This window comes from Pomacea canaliculata, linkage group LG4, assembly GCF_003073045.1.
Source record: "Pomacea canaliculata isolate SZHN2017 linkage group LG4, ASM307304v1, whole genome shotgun sequence".
Lineage (NCBI taxonomy): Eukaryota > Metazoa > Mollusca > Gastropoda > Architaenioglossa > Ampullariidae > Pomacea > Pomacea canaliculata.
Window position 1 is genome coordinate 19,429,961 of NC_037593.1, and position 20,576 is coordinate 19,450,536.

At 34.3% G+C, this 20,576-nt stretch overlaps 2 protein-coding genes across 3 annotated transcripts; both read left to right on the top strand.

Moving 5' to 3' along the window:
* The first annotated feature begins 57 nt into the window (after positions 1-57).
* Positions 58-11,302, top strand: LOC112561122 (acyl-CoA:lysophosphatidylglycerol acyltransferase 1-like). 2 transcript variants are annotated; one of them, XM_025233368.1, is made up of 8 exons: positions 58-196; positions 720-1,000; positions 1,642-1,856; positions 2,582-2,718; positions 2,975-3,105; positions 3,478-7,439; positions 8,661-8,748; positions 10,754-11,302. In XM_025233368.1, exons 2-6 carry the CDS (start codon positions 787-789, stop codon positions 3,879-3,881), a joined length of 1,101 nt encoding a protein of 366 aa, XP_025089153.1. In that variant the 5' UTR covers positions 58-196; positions 720-786; the 3' UTR covers positions 3,882-7,439; positions 8,661-8,748; positions 10,754-11,302. The 2 variants fall into 2 exon arrangements, with proteins under 2 accessions (XP_025089153.1, XP_025089152.1); XM_025233367.1 differs by having other exon boundaries at positions 8,661-11,302.
* Positions 11,303-11,554: 252 nt separating this feature from the next.
* On the top strand, positions 11,555-18,793 carry LOC112561123 (ubiquitin thioesterase OTUB1-like). Its single transcript, XM_025233369.1, has 8 exons — positions 11,555-11,632; positions 12,093-12,145; positions 13,285-13,383; positions 13,588-13,706; positions 14,361-14,445; positions 14,806-14,909; positions 15,629-15,719; positions 16,004-18,793. The coding sequence occupies exons 1-8, from the start codon at positions 11,584-11,586 to the stop codon at positions 16,202-16,204; spliced, it is 801 nt and encodes a 266-aa protein (XP_025089154.1). The 5' UTR covers positions 11,555-11,583; the 3' UTR covers positions 16,205-18,793.
* Positions 18,794-20,576: the final 1,783 nt, after the last annotated feature.

A 20,576-nucleotide genomic window follows, 5' to 3' on the forward strand; every position in this document is an offset into this window, starting at 1 on the left:
ATTAGATTTTCAAAGTATAACCACTACTTTGCAGTACTTCTTATTACAAGATTTTGCTGAAAAATAAGTACATGAAGCTGACATCGTATAGATCATATTCCAGACCCAATTTTAATCAAATGTGAGGTTGAAATACTGATTTCCAAGGCAACAATTTCCAAAGATAACGTTAACCTGGCGAAACTCTTTTTAGAAGGTAATTGTAAAATTACAGAAACTAGATCAAGTGTTGTTTAAGTCTCCTTTAACCATAGAGAATTTATTATTTCTTGTAACAAATCGACTAAAAAGATCCCCACGTATTGTGTGCCAGTGATTTAATAAATGAAATGTGTGCATAGAAAACCGAAAATGGTAAACAATTGTTTGCTTAATAGTAACTAGCAAACTATTTACTCAGTTAATAGTTTTTCTGGGTAGTAAGTAGAAAACTACTGACTTAATTAATGTCTATGAAGCTAACAAATTTAAACACAGAATAAGGTTTAGAAATACAAAGTTAAGTTCACTGTTGCTCAGATGTTTTCTTTTTGCAAATTTTGAAGATTTTTACTTTGTAAAAGATGTGTAAAGCTAGTGGTAAATATGTTTGGTGCTTGCAACTTTTAAGTAGGTTTACAACATACAAATTAGTGTAAATATATTTTTGCATGTGGTTTAGAAGTTTCAACTATTGCAAGAGAGGAAATTGTCAAAATTTGTTTTCAAAATTTTTGCAGCTCATTCACTGGTATCGTCAGCTCTTGAATAACTGTATAGAACATTTGTGACAGCAAAATTCCCAAAATGAGACGTCTGCATAATTTGCTGAAGTATGCTTTACGGTTCATCTTCTTCTTCATAAGCAACCTGTATGGTTTTTTTGGGTATATAATGTGGTCACTTCTGCTGTTACCGTTACGGATAATGGTCCCAGATGTCTACTGGAAGATAGAGTCAGTTCTCTTCAAGGGGTTACAAGCAATGGTAGTGACATGGCTTCACTCAGGTGGATATGGAGGTAAAGAAATTTTGAAATAAATGATACATTTTGTAGTTTTTCTTGTTAAAATTTTTGTGGTACAGAATGCAGACTACCAGCAAAATAGATTGCTTTTTATAGTGTGCGGCTGATCTGCACAGTATTGGGTAAAGTGAAATATTTCATCATATTGATGGCAGGACTGCTTTGTTTTAGCTTGAATTAATCATTAGTATAAAGAGTAATGATCACTTTTTGTCAATGGAGAATTTTATCAGTTTAGTGAAAATTTAATGTAGAGAGTAATGCAGTTGGCATTTCTTCTATGTTTTACTTCAGAATATTTTGTAAGTCTTTAACTAGTTTATTTATTATAAGTTTATTACTTTAATTTCAATAAACTTTGAAAATAGTGACTCATATACATATTATTTGTAATTATCCATGAAATATTTAAAATTTATGACTTCTTGAAAAACATAAGGGAAAAGAGTGCGTTCCGTATATAATAGCAATGGATTGTATAACCTAATGGGCTTGTAAATAGTAGTGAAAAGCTCTTAATTAGAACATCAAAGAAATTTTTCATAATTAGTAAAATTACTTATTTTTTTAAGTTATATTGTCTAGCCAAAGTAAATTGTGAATCTTAAGTAATTCTATTTTCTTTTGTTATGAAGTTGTTGAGGTAGGAGATGACATAAGTGCAGTAGAGGACAGCGAGGCTGTGCTTCTTTGCAACCACCAGTCTACGGCAGACACACCCTTGATCATGATCGTGCTATGGCCAAAGGGTATGTGCTCCGGAAAGGTCATGTGGATAATGGATCACATTTTTCGCTTCACCCACTTTGGCTTGATGTCAACAATCCGCAATGACTTCTTTATTCGTCAGGTCAGTTTATCAAGATTGATAAGTTACAAATTATCTGCCTTATGATTATCACTATTGTTTTATGGATACATAATATTCAGTCAGAAAGACTTTTTTCCAAGACAGGAATACAAAAGATTTCAGTATTTGGCCTTCTTTTATCCAATATCCAAGGTACTGTTATGGCATTTTGAACATTTTATTCACCTCTTTTTAAATTGTTTTGATAATATCAGGTCACACCCTGAAGATAAAATTCACAAGCAGGTTTATTTTCTTTGGAAAGGGTGATAAAGAGTGCAGTAACTTCTGTCAATATGTCATACCAAAACAAAGTTTTTTTTTATTAGAAGACATACTTGGATTTTGCTTTTAAACAGATTTCTGTTCATCAACTTGATTTTTTTAAATATTTTTTATTCTTGATTTCATCATACATGTAGGGATGTACCATTCTGGATGGATTAATCGGTTATTTTCTTAAGCCTGTTGCATTGCAAGCAAGTTATTTTTAAAGAAACATAATAAAGGGCTTGTCTCAAGGAAAATTTAGTTGACTCGTAGCAGTTTATGGCTTTACCAAGTTTAATAATATAAATTATAATTTGCAGAAACTACCAAGCTTCTGAAATGTTGCATTAAAGCTATGTTTTTAGATATATATAAATCTCATTACCTGTACAAGAAAGAATTAAAATAATGAAATGAGTTTATTTTTTTTTGTTCTTGTTATGGTATTTGGACAGGGTAAGGAAACAAGAAGCCAACAAGGGGTACTGCTTGAAGAACATCTGAAACAGCATTATTCATCTTCTAAGAGGAAGTGGATAATTTTATTCCCTGAAGGAGGATTTTTGCGAAAGCGAAGGGAAGCAAGCCAAGAGTGAGTGGTTAAGGATGGCAAGATGGTTAAGCTTTCAGTATCTTTTATTAAAGTTTGTAAAATGTTGTCTTTTGAATGTGGATAATATTATATCTTGAAAGCATGTATTTTTTTCTGGAATAGAATTTAAAACAAATAGTGTTACAGAGTTTCTGGGCCACGTCTATAAATATCATCTTTAGTCTGAAGTTAAGATGATAGACTTAATTCAAGGCCATGACAGATCATGCACAAATCTTGTTTGTTAACTTCACAGGTATGCACGAAAAAATGGCTATCCAGTGCTACAGCATGTAACATTACCACGAATTGGAGCCCTAAAAACAATTCTGAATACCCTTGGAGATGGGCAGTCTTTTGAAAGTGAGCATGGTGACATGCAGAATGGTTTGTACAGTTCTCTTCAAATGTTTTTATTTCTTAATGGTAATTTGTAATTAAATACTTAGGTATGATAAATAAAGACTGCAATGAATGAGTCAATTATTGGATATTTTAATACTGGATTTTTGCTTTCATTGCTGTTGGCTTTTATTAATATCAATGACTTAAAGTTTGAAATTTGCTGCACATAATTTTTTTTAGGGAATTTGTCTTTTGAAAAATAATTTTTATGTTGCAGCAACCTAACATTGATGAAAAAAATTATACTTATATATTTCCCTAGATACATTAAACTTTGTACTGTAAGGCTGTTTCTTTCACAGCTTTGTTTAATGTTCCACTCATATAAAACCTTGCTTATTTTATTTCTCAAAGGGATGAACAAGTCTCAGGAGAAACTGAAGTGGGTGGTTGATATGACAATCGGGTACAGGAATGGAAATGCACTAGACATGTTAGGAATGTGTGTTGGTTATATTGAACCTCAGAACATCCACGTGCACTTCCGTGCATACCCAGTATCACAGATTCCACAGGACAGTGAAGACCTTCTTCAGTGGCTTTACGCTCGGTATGAAGAGAAGGAGAAACTTCTGGATCATTTCTACCAGCATGGGGTTTTTCCACCTGATTTTACAGGTGGATTTTTACCATTAAAAAGGGCATCACAACTTGTTTTTGACTTAGGAGCTGTGATCTTGTTCCACCTCTTTTTCATTGTTTCTGTATATCTTCAGTACACTTTTGTACTGAAACCTTTATTTGGTCTTTTATTTTGATGTTGCATATTATGAGTTATCGCTGATCTCTCAGAAGGATGATATTTTTTAATTTAATGAAAAATATACGAAAAAAATGTGAAACTATATTTTGAACTGGTCAGTAACCTGTAAATTCTGCATACAGTAATCTCAGTAGCTGTTTTTTTTTTTTTCCTTCTGTCAGCATTGCCTGGACTTGATAATTTTTTTTTTTTGTACTAAACATTTGCATGATAATTACACCTCCCCAGTACTAGTTCTCCACAGTAATCATAGTTTTTGTATTTTGACTCACAGTTACACAACAGATTCAAAAAAAATTACATTCATGCCTAGGTTGGAGTGATTGTGTGTGTACATGTATATGTGTGTGTTTGGAAGAGGGTGTGATATATATACATAGAGGAATTTAAGGCAGAACATCAGATACAATAATATCAGTTTGCAGAGTTTTAACATACAAAGTTTTTGCATTTTTCTTTTATAACAATTGCATTCTGTTATTTTAGGCTTCTGTGTTTATCAATGCATTTTTACCTTTATAAAATGTTTACGCTATCTTTTTATTTTAAAATAATTTAAAAGAAATTTTTATGCTATTGGTACCCATAGCAGCAGAGACAGTGTATCAGAAGCACATGATTGCTAAATATGCATTTGAAAACAGCTGAGGTCAAAACACCTTTACTAAAAACAAAAAAAAAAAAAAAGGAAGACAAGAAAGGAGAACTTACAAATGTTAAAAAGGGATTCCTTAAGGAAGAAATATGTAAAGTACATCCATAGAGATGACTTTACAAGACATTACTTATTTAAAGTTTTACAAAATCCATTTAGGTCATGGTATATAAATATAAGCAAACTTACATGCATAGTTTGCTATTGCTCAATTTGCTTTATAGTTCACAATATCGTAAATTATCTGAAAAGTGATATCATTTGGTCCTCACCTCTTTTCTGTTTCTGGTCCACTCAGCTGAAACATATATACAATTTCCAGAAACCCATTTTTTTCTTCATTCAAAACATTCTGAAATCCTATCTTTTTCTCATCAGAGTTCTGACCTTCCTGTACTTGGAAGGGTAGGCTAGGCTGTGTACACATTCTTGTATTTATTTTTCATGTTTATATTTTATATGTGTGCGTGTACACATGCATGCTCTTTAAAAAACTGATTTTGCAAGAGTGGATGCAACTTGGCAAGATTTTTATTACTCAAGTAGCTGCTTAATGTGAAGGAATTGAAATTGTTTTTTTTTGTCAGGTCAATCTATCTTTTGAATCTCATGTTTCAATTATATTCTACTCTTATTTCTTAGAAATTTTTTTTTTCAACCACCACTCCATCTGCCATTTATTCAATATAGATTAATGCCTACAAATATGCTGACTTCTGGACTAAAAATAAGTGCAGTAAAAAAAGTGTAATGTTGCAAATCAATCTACAATTTACCAGTTTACATTCATTAACATTAAAGTAAACTTGTTAAATATCTGTTTCACCCCAGTGCATTTTCCATTTAAAGACTGCAGAAGGTTTCCAGCATCATTTTATTATTTTTGTTTGTTTGTTTTCATGTATTGGGGAAAAAAGGAAAAAAATCCAGTCTATAACAAAAATGCCTTGAGCAGACACTGATCTTCTACCTGTTGACTAGACATAACAACCTCAACACTCATATCACAAGGACATGTAAAAGCCTTATCCCTATGTCCATATGGAGAAGAGGACCAAACACTACAACAAGTTTTGCAGTCGTATCCACTTCTGCAACAAGAACAAATCTGGTTTGCAAACACCTCCCTAGTTGTCCTTCACCAGACAGCAGAGTTTACTGCCTACACAAGACACGATAAAGGAGACGGTCATTCATTCATACTTTAACTGCTACCATTTCATGAATGGTTATGCTGCTGGTTGATAGACAGTATCTGAGAAGGTTCACTACTTAGGTTTGTTTTGAGCAGTGGTAAGCAGGCCTTGCTAGAAATGATCCGTCCACTCTTTCACATTTGCAAGCCAATTTTTCCTCTGTCCACCTCAGCATCAACTCTTATCCAAGGTATCATGAAGAATGGTCTTGTAATTTCTTGTGAACACTTGATTTTTGCAAGAATAGGTTCCTGGTGTCACATAAAAGTAGCAGACATGCTCCATAAAGTCATTGATTTTGTATCCCATATAGGATATTCAGAGAAGCCTCATTGCACACTTGTTTTCAAATGCCTTCTTCTTTCTTGTGTGGGCAAGCAGAGTTCACATCTTGCATCCACACAGTTGGATGGGAACTTATATAGTCTGCACTTAGCAGCACTCCTGCTGGTGTTGTCATGTGATATCTTGTCCAGCCTTACCATTGCTTCTGTTACTGTTGCAGTTCTGATGTGCATGTTTGCAATTAAAGGTGGCTCCCATGCACTTAAAGCTGGTTCACCCTCTTGAACTGTACTCAGTTCATGCAGATCTGTTTTGTTGCTGCCTTTGGTGGTAGTCGTGACTTTGCTTTTGTCAGTTCTGGTTTCCATTCTACATGCATTTACAATGTCTGCATGTTGGTTAAGTCTTGCAGTTAACTTTTGATGCTCACCATCAGAACAGCGCAGGTTGCACAGGCGCCTCTCAAGTCAATAAAGTTGTGGAAGATACCTCACTGGTATTGTAGATGATTTTATATTATAATTCTGGTTTGAAACCAACCTGTTTTTTCTGCTAGCAGTTTCTTAGCAGTGGTGTTCATGCAGTTCTGGATTGTTTTGCTTGGGTGGTTGATTAGGACACAATCAGTCAAAGAAGAAGAATTTACTTACAATTGTGAGAGCTGCAGCATTTAAGCTAAATAAAATTTAGCCATATGCCCATATTAGATGTCTGTTGCATACCACAATTCAGAAAACAACCCTGACAGTTGCTGTGGTCATGTATAATATTTGGCATCTAATATCACTGCTGCTGAAATGATCTGAAACTTGTAGGTATACTCCAATATGAGATAACCACAAGGCTTTTCTCACAGCTATTTGGTGGGTTTAATTTTGATTTCTTTTGCTTGCTACGATGCTTGCATTCATGGATGATGCGATGTTCATTTGACAGAAGTATGGCCATAGAATCACAAAGTGAGTGAAACTTTACAACCATGCTTTAGCTTTTTATGCAAAACCTGACTGCTGTATTAATGTCTCAAGAGAATATTATTATGTATGTCTTGTCCTCGGTATAATTTACAAATAACCGAAAAAGTTTCGTAAGTCATTTAGCACATTTTCTTTGCTTTTTGTGGTTTGGGAATATAAGGTGCAGTTGCATGCAATTTTTTTTATTGACCTCAATTTGCTAAGAACTGATAATTGTGCATTTAATAATGCTTGTGTAGATGCTGGTGTTTAGTCTTGAATGTAGGTGATTTGTTGTCTTTGAAACTTTTTAAGAATGCTCAGGAAAATCCATTTCATTCCTATGAATTTTTTTTTTCCTCAGGTTTTAAAAATCACTGGTGTGCTGTGTGCCTCTGAAGTTCATCAGATAAAAATTAAGAAAAATAGAGGGAAGGAGACATACAGATATTATTTGCCGTGTGAGCTTTAATGCATTCCTTAAAATTAACTCCTAATATGAGTTCTCATAAACTAAGAAAAAGGAAATTAAACATTTAAATGAGAGAAATACATAGGCATCCTCACTTCCAGGGTTTAGATATTTATCGGATATCATAAAGCTGTGATAAAGTAAATACTAGACCAACCAAAAGTAATAAGCAGTTACCAGCATCATACCTCTACTCCTTTTCCCATTTGTGGAAGATGGCTAGTTGTAATGCAGGTGATTAACAAAGTAATTTTATCTAAGGTCACAAAATCACTCAAAAATGGTTAGCCGGAATTTCAAATGATGTTATGAACTGCTGAAACTGAGCATTTTGACTGATAATCTTGAGCAGGAGCAGAGTCAGTCAGTCTGAAATACTGGCAAGAAGCCATAGCAAAATTTCTTTTTAAAAAAGTTTATTATTAAGTATTATTATTCTTTTTGTTTTCGATTGCTGACTTTGCTTATTGTAGAAGAATAGAGTTGTGATAGTAGTGGAAGACATTTTTAGGAAATTCCATCGTAGCATTAAACTCTTGTAAATTTGACATAGGACCAGTCAGTCAATTGCAGTTTTAATAATAATAAATGCAAAATTTGTAAAGCGCATACACACACCTAAGGAGTATGCTCTTAGCACTTGAGAACAAGAATGAAACATGGACAGCATACGGGGGACAGGAAAACAAGCAAATAACACATTATAAAAGAATAAACAACCGTTTAGTACAAAGAATAAATTGAAATACAGAAAACACAAAGAGGAACCAAATAACAAGAACAAGAGCTGAAAGTAATATGATATTGCAAAAGAAAGGGTGTGAAAAAGGAAAAATTAAGGGAAAGGTGGTTTTTGTTTTGTTTGTTGTGAGTAATGTTTATGGAAGAGGTGCATTTTCAGTGCACATTCAAAGGATTCAATAGTAGGTAGGAGGCAAATATTTTAACAGCAGACCGAATGCATTTTTAGAATGTAATTATAACTATATTTCTAGAGATATGTACTTGCAACAATATGACATTGTTGATTTGTAGAATTGCTTTTTCCATAATAAATGTGTAAGTCCCTGCTGAATTTGGTATCAATACAAAACATTTCAAAGAATAGAAATGTTCACAAAAATTTTGCTTTATGCAACCAATATAAATTGGTGCAAGTAGAAGAAATGGTTTTTCATGCTTTAAACAAGTTGCTGTTGTGCCTTTTCAGTGGAAACAAAGAAAGGAATAATTTTTAACAGAAGCCCTTGTCTTTATCTTGGCAAACATTTGAGGCTTGTTGCCATGAGCAGTAAGAGGTGAATACCTTTGCTTAGAAATTCTTGATCTTTTCTGACACTTCTCTACCATCTCACTACATAAGTGCATCTTTATTTCATGCTTTAGTCTTTTAAGATTCAGTGCAATTCATCTGGACACAAATGGAAATGCTTCTTGTACAAAGTTAAGTAACAAGTATGCGGGTTTGTTGCTTGTTGTTTTTTGTTTTGTATCACCTATGAATGTTTTCTAAAGTATTGGTGGAATAAGTGTTAGAATTTTCTTAGAGTCAAAGCAGCTGTGGTCCATAAGTTTTATCAGGCAGCAAATTTTCTTTAAGTGGTGTATCAAGCAAATTCTTTTTTCTACACCATTTTGTTTTAAAATCATTTCATTCAAAAACTAAACAAAAAAATTACCCCAAAAACAAATTTAAAAAAACCAACCCCCAACATATTTTGGATGTTATTTTGTTGTGATAGTCTTTAGGATGTCTTAAATATTAGAATACAGATTGTTGTGTCGCTGTGTTTAATAATTTGCCGTTAGTTTTCTCAATGTCCAAGTGGTGGAGGGTACTGCTGTCGTCTGCTCTGAACAGGACATAGTTTTTCAGTTAAGAAATTGCTGTGACCTTACATGCAGAGATGTGTGTAAAACTGTGCCTTTATCATAACAATGTGATAAAAAAAAGACGTACTGGTGCTTTTTAAGAATCTAGTTTGTGGCACGTAAGTTATACCTAATTTTCTTGTCATAGATGTAATTTCAAAATTCAGGATCATCATTATTTATAAAGTCAATTTTTATTACAAGATTTTAACAGATGTAATTGTTCCATTACTAAAGTCTCAGTAAAGTTGATTTAGACAGCACACTAAAGTCTTACACTACATGCATTACTTTGTTAATTTTTGTATGACTTTATAACCCTAACCCTATTCAGACCATCAGAATTTCATTAGTCAGAAAAACAGCTGTTGTGCATTGTATTTGAGTCTTATAAACCTCCATTAAGAACATATCTTTTCTATGAGCACTACTCCTAAATGCAATCCACTTACTCCTTCTAATCTGTTTGCTGTCATATATTATATTATTAGTGTGTCCCCTATTCCTGTGTTGATTTTTTTAAGCTGTCTTTTCAATTGTTACTTTTATCTCTGTGTCTTTTCTGTTGCTTGTACTTATCCTCATCATTGCCCATCTTTGTGTTCCTTCATGTTATATGTTGATGTAGTTTTTCTGACAAGCGCTAAGTGCATGTTCCTATCCTATATAAGTGTGATTCTGTGCTTTATAAAATGCACATTTGTTATCATTATCATAAACTGATGATAAATCCACATATGCATACCCCAGACATATCCCAGTGATTTAACAAATGGTGATCATATATGCTTATTATTCACTATTCTAGTACCTTTGTACTAATAGGCCAACATGCTTTCTGTTTGAGTCTTTGACATTTTCAGGTACAGTTGTGTCAGTTTATGAATATGGTTACTCCATTTGTTGGATTGCATGTTTTGCTTTTTTTTTTCTATGTCTAGGCTGTGAAACTAAGACCAGAATGTAGAAATGTATTGATTTCTTCTGTGGTTATTGCATTTTAGTTTCTAAATTGATTTCCATAGAGTAAATAATATTGCTGTTTTTCTTCTATTACAAATAAGTGTTATTCTCCTAAAAGATATTAGCATGATTTAGTGTAATAAGCAGCTTTCTCCCTTTGGGGGGAGGGGGGGGGAAGGGTTTGAGTTTTTTCCTTTAATTCTTGTCTAAGGATATAAAATTTGCTTAAACTCAAGTGTTAAAGTCAGAGATTAGCCATTTAATCTTAATATTACCACGTTGAGAGCCTATGAAAAAAATAATGTCCCAGAATCATGTCTAAGCATTTTTTGTAGTTATAAAATCTTTCCATTAAAAAAAAACTTACTGTTTTGCATGAGTTTTGTAAAATAAGAGATTTCTTCAAAGCCACCATTGTTGATTTCTTTTTTGATTACAAGCTGATTCATTATAAATTATTTTTTGCAGGAAGCTCTGGGCTAAGCTGCATTCGAGGTCTTGAAAATGTCTTCAGTCACTGGTCTCATGCAAGTCAATCAGCAAGTTAAATCTTAGTATTCGACTTGCCACTTTTAAACTTAACTCAATTTCAAGACCTCAGATGCAATCATGCCAACGACAACTTTTGGAAGTTGAAAACTCAGGCTTAGCGATGTCTGTGACTTTTTAAGACCTCTCATGCCTGGTGAAAGATGAGGGGGAAAGGATGTTTAGTAACATAAACTACATTCATTGGCTACTTTTGTCAAGTATCCTAGGCCGTAGAGCATACAATTAGTTCACTGTAATGAGATGTTTAGAATGAAATAAAACAATTTGACTTCAGTGCATTAAATTAGAGACTATGTATATATGGGCATTATATAAATACTTTTAAGATCTATTTACATTCATGCAGCTGTGTAGTCAGCATTTGAGAACTTCCTTATTAAAGATATTGCACTTATTAAGTTATATTCCTTTGTTCAACGTGATTACATTTTTTGAATTTGGGTTTAATAAAACTGTAAACAGTGAGAGTCTTGTGTCACAAGTTGTGAGATGTATTTTATGTGCTTTTATGTACGTTAGTGTTAGTGTGAGAAACCGAAGTCGATCAGGCGTCACACAAACCTTCAGTGATGTGTTGGAAGCATTGACGCTCATCACCTCACACCCTTCCAAACATCTATCTCCAGACACGCAAAAGAAGATAAAACAGTTTTATAGTCTTTGGGCATAGCTCACGATACATCCATCAATCAAATGGAAAGCAGCAGAAGACGGAAATGAAGCCGAGTCTTCCTGTTCTGACGCACATGCGCGGTAGCAATATGATGGCGGAGGGAGATTTTGCGTTCGATCCCGGTAATGAATTTTTTTTTTTAAAGAAGCTGTTGCTTTCCTTTAGACTGTTCAGTGTTTTAATCATGCATACACTCACCAAGATTTTCCCTTATGATGACAAGAGGTATTGCATCACAAGTTTAAACGTGCGACACGAACACGTTCAGAGTCGTAGTAACATAGTAATAAAAAAAGCTGCAAAAACATTTGCTTCTTGTTGTAAGAAACATAATTTGGATTGCTTGAATCGAGATTGGGATGCTAAGCACACAATGAATTATGAAAGCCATTCAAGTTCAATAAAACAAAAGACCCCCAAAAACAAGATAATGAGAAGATAATGTGGTTATAATATGATATACAAGTCGGCGTAGTGTACATTATTTGGTAAATGTGTATGTTCCACAAAAACACTTACGATTATGAATGATTGAACAAATGAGAGTATAACTTAACGATGTACTATAATTTCCTTTTTCAGATCGTAACTATGATGAAGAAATTATGTCGATGCAGAGGGAGATTGAAAAAGAAGTGAGTTGCTTGACCAAGAATACAGCCATCTATCAATATTGCTTACGCAGACATTAGATTTAGTAACCTTCGTACGCATTATGTATGATTAATACACATACACCTTCAGCAATTCAAATAATGAGCAGGGAATAGAGACAAGAAGTTCCAGAACATCAGGTGGTAGACCTATTTAGCCTAACTGGAAGCAGACTGTTATTTTACAAGTAACCTGTTTTAAGGTTTATGAGAGCGCAAAAATAGTAAATTACAAACGCAACCCATTCATTTCAGGGTTTGCACTTTTGTAGTATGCTTATATTTGATTTTGATTATTTTAGATATATATTATATTTTGTCTTTCGTATACTGTCCATGTTTCATTCTTGTTCTTAAGCGCTAAGAGTATACTACATAGGATTTTGAGTACGTGCTTTACAAATTTTGCATTTATTACTATTATTATTAGTGCCTTAGTAGGAATAAAGAGCGGTCCGGTGGCGCAACGGTTAGCGCTGTTAGCGCCTGTCACCAATACAGTGAAGGTTGGCTGCCCTGAGTTCATTTTTCGTCTCGGGCACGCTGATCTTTCTCTGCACGTGGCATCTGTTTACAGGGCTGGCTGCTTGCCGTAATATAGCCTTAGCTGCTGACACGGCGTAAAACACCAATTCCCCCCCCCCCCCATCCCCCTTAGTAAGAATAAGAGACTTGAAGCTATGTTTCTTGCTGAAGTCTCTTTGGTATAGCTTACTATACTGTTTTGCTTGTGTGAATCATTGGTTAGTTACTAAAAGCATCAAATGTTTCATAAAAGATTTATTATGAGCATGGTCTTAACATTTTTCGTGCACCTGACTTTCTGCTTGCATGTGTGTTAGTGCATATGTGAATGTGATACAAAGCAATAAGTGCGACCTAGCTCTGGCAGATGAAAATTACCACGCTGGAATATTAATTCATAATTCTTATGTCATAAGTCATTTAACACTCATTGCTTTTAGTTGTGCTAAATTATTTGTAGTTATTCTTACAAGAAAGTTTTTAGCTAATAAAAGAATCATAATAATGTGTAATTTGAAGATTGAGATATCCAGGGATAATAAAAATATGTCTGTGTTATAAATAACCTTGTAAACGGCATGACAAATTCCTTGCAGATCACAGATACCCAAGACCTCATTGGTCCTCTGCAGTCATTGGAATCACTTATAGAAGAATATGCTCAGGAAGACCAAGTCTACAGACAAAAATTGTCTGTGAGTAATTTTGCTTCTCTCTTTTCTTGTATTATATGTTATTAAATATGCTAATAGTAATAATTTATAATATCAAAAAATGTTTAGAATGTAGAGGATGAAATGATAAAATAGTTTGTATTACTATTTCCTGTAAATTTTCTGACTTTTACAGTGCTGTTTGCCTATGCAGGTCTTCATATATGTTTTGGTGTTTTTCCCCAGGATTTGGGATCCAGATACACACATATTCGGAAGATCCGTGGAGATGGAAATTGCTTTTTCCGTGGATTTGGCTTCTCATATCTGGAATCACTGTTAAAAAATGATGTTGAATATGAAAGGTAGAGGAATCTTATTTTCCTGATTGATTAAGAAGAAGAATTTTTAAAAAATTACTTTTGATTTAGCTGCCTGCATTTTATTTCTGATGTAGAACAATGTCCAGGTTTTCTAGAGGGTCAGCTTACAGGTCCGTATCAAACAGCATTACAGTCATCATCTTTTTTTTCTAAATCAGTTTGAAATGGGGTCAAGTGTCAGAAATGCTGAGCATTAAGTTTGCATGAAAGATTATTTCATATGTGTGCACATGCTATGGTTATTTGAAAGTAAAAGATGTCTTTCCTGGCTCACTTTTAATGTACAGTTTTTTTTTGTGTTTTTTTTTTAGACCAAAGATATACTGACAAACTAATAGAAACGATTTTTAAATCAAAAGATAGATGAAAATCTTTGACACAAATTAAAGAAATAATGGGGGAAAAGTGCACTACTGCCTTGATTGACAAAAACATTTGAAATCCTTTATAATTTGAAAGAGTTTGAATATAATTTGTCTCCAAAAAATAGGTAGTTTTCAATGCTTTAATGTTTGATTGTTTTGTAGATTGTGTCCTTATTTGATATATTGTCTTAATTTAAAAATATGTTAATGAAATCCAAACGAGTTTTGGCTCTGCTTGTTTGCTGTCATGAGTATAATATCTTATTAACAGCTTTAAAAAGATTGCAGCTCAGAGCAAAGATGAGTTGGTCACACTTGGATTTCCACAATTTACTATTGAGGATTTTCATGACACAGTATGTATATTTATATCTCTAAGTATCAGGCTGTTCTTGACCTAGTATTTAATAACCTCATTTTGCGTATAAGGTCCAGACCAAGTTTCTTTGGATAAGCTTATTGGCAAATGGGAAGTCTCCAGAAGAAGAAACAGAAAACCATTTTTTTTTAAGCGAACTATGCAGAGGTGTTTTAGCAGCTGGTATATGTCAGAATAAGAAGGTCTAGACCTCTTTAGAGTCTTCCGTATTGATATTTTCTCATTGATGTACATATAGAAATTACTGCAGACTTTGTAATCTGCATTGAAGGATGAGGTGTCAAGGTTATGAGTATATAAACGTAATTCTTAACTTTGTTATGATTTTTTGTTTCAGTTTATGGAAGTGGTGAAAATGGTGGAAAAGAAGTGTTCTGTAGAAGAGCTTCTGCGTTCCTTCAATGACCAAGGACTATCAGATTACTTTGTCGTATACCTTAGGTACTTTTTTGCATATTGTTGCAGTCATAGAAACTTGTATGACAATAAGAATAGGCCACTGATCCTTGCATTAATTTGTACTCCGCCAGAGTTTATCGGTTATGAAAGCCATAAAAATATCACCCATCACCGATTTATTCAAAGCAATGTCATAATAAATCTGTTATTTATCAGATATTAAATAATATCAAACAGGAATATTTTTGTTTGCATGTGTTTGTGGTTGATTAAGGAAGAAACATCAAAGAGCAGGAAAAATGAACAAAAGTGATTACGCTTTAAGTAAACAAAATATTCTGTGTACTTATAGAACCTATCAAACATTAATGCCTACAGAGAAGGAAAAAAAAACCTTTAAAAGTTCTAATTAGAGATGATATGGGTATTATATTACAAGCTGGTTGTTCATCTTCGCAATGTTTACTAAAACTGCAGTTTCTGTTGGAGTCTTTCTATAAAAAGGATTTTGTGGGTATGTTCACACATATGCCTGAGACAGGGAATAATTGAAGGATGTAGTGTTGTACAGTATCAAACGTAAAAATGCTTTTAACGTGCAGTTGCTGAAATAGTGCCTAATAGTATGTCCATTGACTGTATTTCTCGTTCAGGGACTGCACTGGACATTGATATTTTCCTCGACATTTTGATTTTATGATTGTATTTTGGACTAATAAGCATGATTAATTTTTTTTTGGTGATCTTTTTCTATCACTTAGATTAGTGGTTTCTGGACATCTACAAAAGGAAAACGAATTTTTTGCCAGTTTCATTGAAGGAGGTCGAAGTGTGAAGGAATTCTGTAACCAGGTATTGTATCATGTTCATTATATGCAGCATTGATTTTGTATGTGAAGAGGGTCTTACTGTGATAAAATATATGTTAGATGGCAGTAGCATCTATTCTTTCAAGTGATTCTTAGAAATGTCTTGGTTGGTGCACAAGCATTTGTTTTATAGGTAAGTTTTATAGGGGTGTGTAAAGGTATCAGTAATGAAGACTTCATCTATAACTTGACATGTTTAAAATGTCTTGTGTGGTGAGAGGCAGTTTATGGCTGTAGTGCTAAGAGGTGTGTCATTGGTGTGCACAGGAAGTGGAGCCCATGGGGAAGGAGAGCGACCACATCCATGTCATTGCGCTTGCTCAAGCATTCGGTACAGGTGTACTCATTGAGTATATGGATCGAGGTGGTGACACATGCAATACTCACATTTTTCCTGATGGAGCCCAACCTTCTGTTCATCTGTTATACAGGCCTGGTCATTATGATATCCTCTACAATGTGCGGTGAAAGTATGCAGCTTGAAACATTTATTAATATGCTTGTATACATGTCATGGGGTATGTTGTTGACATCAGGCACTATGGCAACTACATCTACCAGGGCACCTTCAACAGTCAAAAGTTCATTATTGTTCTTTGTTGATTTGACTAGCATGAATATTTAGTTTTACACACTGCCAGCTGCAGTGTTTTCAGCTACTGACAGTTGTGACAAGAGTAGTTTGGGCAAGCAAATTTGTTTCCGTATGGTAGGTTTTTGTCAGTCCAATTTGTGATGCAGCGTTTGACATTGGTGTTGCTTTTCTGGAATGTGAACTACCATAAATAAAATTTGCAATTAGGGTTATTATTGGACTACAAAAATCATTATTACTGATCATCAGGGACTTTGAAATGCATTGTAGACCATACAGAAAACAAGTTCAAGTTTAAAGAAGGTTTAATAAATTGCAAACTGGCAGCTAGATGCCCAAAACAGTAAAACAGCAGTGCAGTCAGGGATATCTTTAGACAAGTATTTACAGCATCTTATCACGATTCTGGGGCAGCATAGTCATCCTTCCTGTATTATTGTTGCTTCATTTTGTGTTGTGGCTTGTACTTCTACCTTAGGTGTTAATACCCAGGCTATCCACAGTAAAAACTAAATTAATTGTTGAACCATGTCAGATTTCAACTGCATTATGTAAAAATATATATATATTTCAGCATATCAGATTTTGCAGAAATGTTTACAAAGAATTCAAAAGTTCATGAAAATGTTAGCAGAGTATGTGTATTAAATTATATTTGAGTAAACCATGTCTTATATTTCATTATTAGTAAACTGCCAGTGATCTGTGTTTTAAAGTGTAACACATACATAACATGTATGGCTGTCAACAGTTGCAAACACAGTGTATTATCTGCTTTACACTTGCCTTTTTGTGGTTAATTACATTATGAAAACATTCTTCTGATATATAATGTACTGAAATATAGTAGTTTGTATACAGACTGAAGATAGTTTTGTATGTATGGTGTCATGTCTTTCTCCTGAAGATAAAAGTAACCTAAAAATGTCTCATGAAATTGTCATTTTACCTCATTTAATGCCATGATTGAAGCTGAAAAGGTACAGTTTGTGGCTCCTGCAAGAAGTACCAGTAAGAGACTTTTACATCTGTGCACTAAACTAATTCACTCCTTCTCCATGTGTTCTTAAGCATTCCAAAGAAACTTTGTGCATCAAGTTAAGATTATATTTTGCCCACAAGTTACTGTGGGTTTCTAGGCTGGCTATCAATAAAATTTACATCATTTTCCTGATCTCACTCTTTTTAAAGATAAGAGCTATGCCAGTCTAAATCCTTATGAGAGTGTGAGTATGGACTATACAAATCATGCATTTATTATTTATTTTTATCATAAATTTATAGAGAAAATTGAATGCTGTGCATTCTTGTACAGCAGCATGAACTGTACCATCGAAAGATAAAGTTCTGTCTTGTAAAAATTCATGACTTCTTTGACCACAAATGAGAAGTCTATTGAAAAAAAATATTTTGGTAATGGGAAATGGGAGTCCAGTGTTGTTGAAAGGGAGCATTTTATTTCCATTCCAAATACTCATCATGAGAGGATGTACTACTTGTTTCATCACAGCAAAGTTCAGATTGTCACCACGTTTTGTAATAAGACCCTATGAAGGGAAAAGGTAAAACATGAGAGATCTAGATTATGAGGGTTTAAAAGTTCTTAATACACTTTAAACCCATTCAAAAGTGTCAAAAATATAAAGGATCTTTTCTGTTCTATCATTTATGGTTGTTGGGTAGGGGAATGAATTGGGAATTCGATTAAGAACCATTTTTCTTATTTTTAAACTGGTTAGCATCAGTTGAGAACTACCAGTATAAACCATAGCCTGTTATTGTTCAAAGCTACCTTGTAAAACTAAAGTTGCCTTAGATTATTTCTCAGAGCAAGAACTTCAGTAACTTTGTTGATGTAGGTGGATTTTTTTTCAGGTGTTGGTGAAGAAGATGTATAATTATTTCTTCAGCATGCATGGTTTGATGTTTTTTCCTGATACTCTTCTTTAAAACACTTTTGTCTTATGTGTTACCTTGTATGTGTATGTATGGTTGTTAATGTGTATGAATATGCATGGCATGTTTTTGTACACCATTGTATGTACAAATTCACTTGTGTTTAAATGAATGAATGAAGCTTCAGTGTTTTGGAAAAAGCGGCTTTGAGAAATACTAGAATGATGGCTCAGTGCAGTTCTACAGTATTACCTGTCATGTAGATGTTTTGATGCTTTTAGGTGCTTCAAGTGATGTTAAAATATGCAACTGATATGCAGTCATGTTTGTTTCTTATATAAGTTACATGTTTCAACAGTCATCTCACTTCTTGTTTACTTATTTGAATACATGTGGTTTATCATAAGACAGGAGATAATGCGTTGTGTTGTGAGGGTGATGTGGGGTGATGTGGAAAAATGCATTCATGCATATGTAGGGTGGAGGAATGTAGAAAACTGCCAGTTGATTTGCTGTGATGGTGGACTGGCAGAATCATGCAGAATAAAAGCTGTAAAGAAAGTGAATTCCTTGACTTAAAAACCTTTGTTAAGTTGTTGGTTTTTTTAATTATTTTTACAACTTATTTTGTATAATTGAAACATACATTACTTTTTCTGGGAAGAACAATTTTGCAGAATGAGTTATACAGTAGTACCATGTTTCTTTACTAGAGAATATTCCTGTTTTATAAAAGCATAAAGCTCTTGACTGTATGGAAGGGGGTAGAAAATCTGCTAATACAATATGAACTGGATTAAAAGAGAACCATGGAAATTTTTTTTCTTTCAATTATCTGTAATATACTACAGTTCGTGGTTTCTAGTCTTAAAAACAACATTTTGTGGTTCTCCGACCATGCACATTTTGTTTAGTTTAGCCTACAATAGGACTTAAATGCACAGAATCACAACGTTTTGACAACTGCAAAGGGAACTAATTGGAGACAGCTGATTAAGGAGGAAGTGGATTGTCTGCACATTGTGTGACTGCAAGAACTCGACAATTATCTTCTCCCTCTTCCCTATTGCATGAACAAGCATTTTTTTTTTAAAGTGCTAAAGCTAATATATGTATGATGATGATAATACTATCGATGATAAAAATCATGGCTGCAGAAGTTTAAAAAAAAAGTACACAGTAAGACATCACATACAGTGCAAACATGGCCACGTTTCCTCTTCTTCAGCAGCAGAAGCAAATGGAACAGAGCGGTCAGCCAGGTTCCATCTCTGCGACTGTGGAGGCAAAGCAAAGAGAAGGAGGCTTCCCTCTCTGTGGTTGCAGACAGGGCCAAGTCGGTTTTGAAGAGAAATCCAACACCGCCTAATCTTTCTTCTGGTAACTGCCGGAGCGAAGAGAAAATTACTGTGTTTTGAACTCCATTTGCAAGACGACTTCACTCGGTGCTCGAGTGTCAGATGACCACCCAGTCTCGGGCTTTGGCACACATTACACAAGACCACAGCTGATGCGACTGTCGCTGACACATAAGATCGGTTTTCTGATCGAATGACGGAAGATGCTGGTAGAGGCAGACATCAGTTGTTGTCTTGTGTGGTAGGTGTGAGTGGTTGGGTAGCTGCTTTGTATTTGACATTGAAAGGGCTGCACCCACTCTACTGCCCGTAAAGAAAGAAGATTCCGGAGATTGTTGGGTTTGACTTAAGTACACTGTTCAGTTAAAAACGAATTTAGAAAGCTTATATAAAGAACATAAAATTTAAACATTGGATTTATCTCCAACCTCAATCAATCATGAAAATTCGTCTACTGTATAATCAATGTCGCTGTATAATCAATGTGATCTTTTCTTGTAAACATTTATCAAATGGGAAGTCTTCCCCTTCCCTCATACACACAAAAAAAATTTCCAAGAGAAAAACTGGTAAAATATTTTTAAATCTTCACGTTTAAGAGATAATTTAACTTTCTATAATTCGGGTAAATAATTTTCGCTTTTATTTGCTTCTTTCTTTATACTACTCCGACTCCGTTTGCTAAGCTTTCCATCTTGCTCGACAAGCTTCAAACAGCCCCAGACCATGGTACCTCCACTGACTTATGTAAGTACAAATCCTACCATGTGACACTGAGCTGCACTGGATGTCTGTGTCCGCACTGACTACAAGGTGACCTGACTGTTACCGTTGTCCACGTGACCAACACCTTAGCCCAGTCGTTCTCTGCGATCTTCTCATCCCATGTGCCACAATCAGAAGGACTTTGTTCGTCCGCCGCTCATTTTCTTTCTCTAACTCCAGTGTTTGGGATGCGCCGCCACCATCATTTCGCACGAATCCTTCTGAT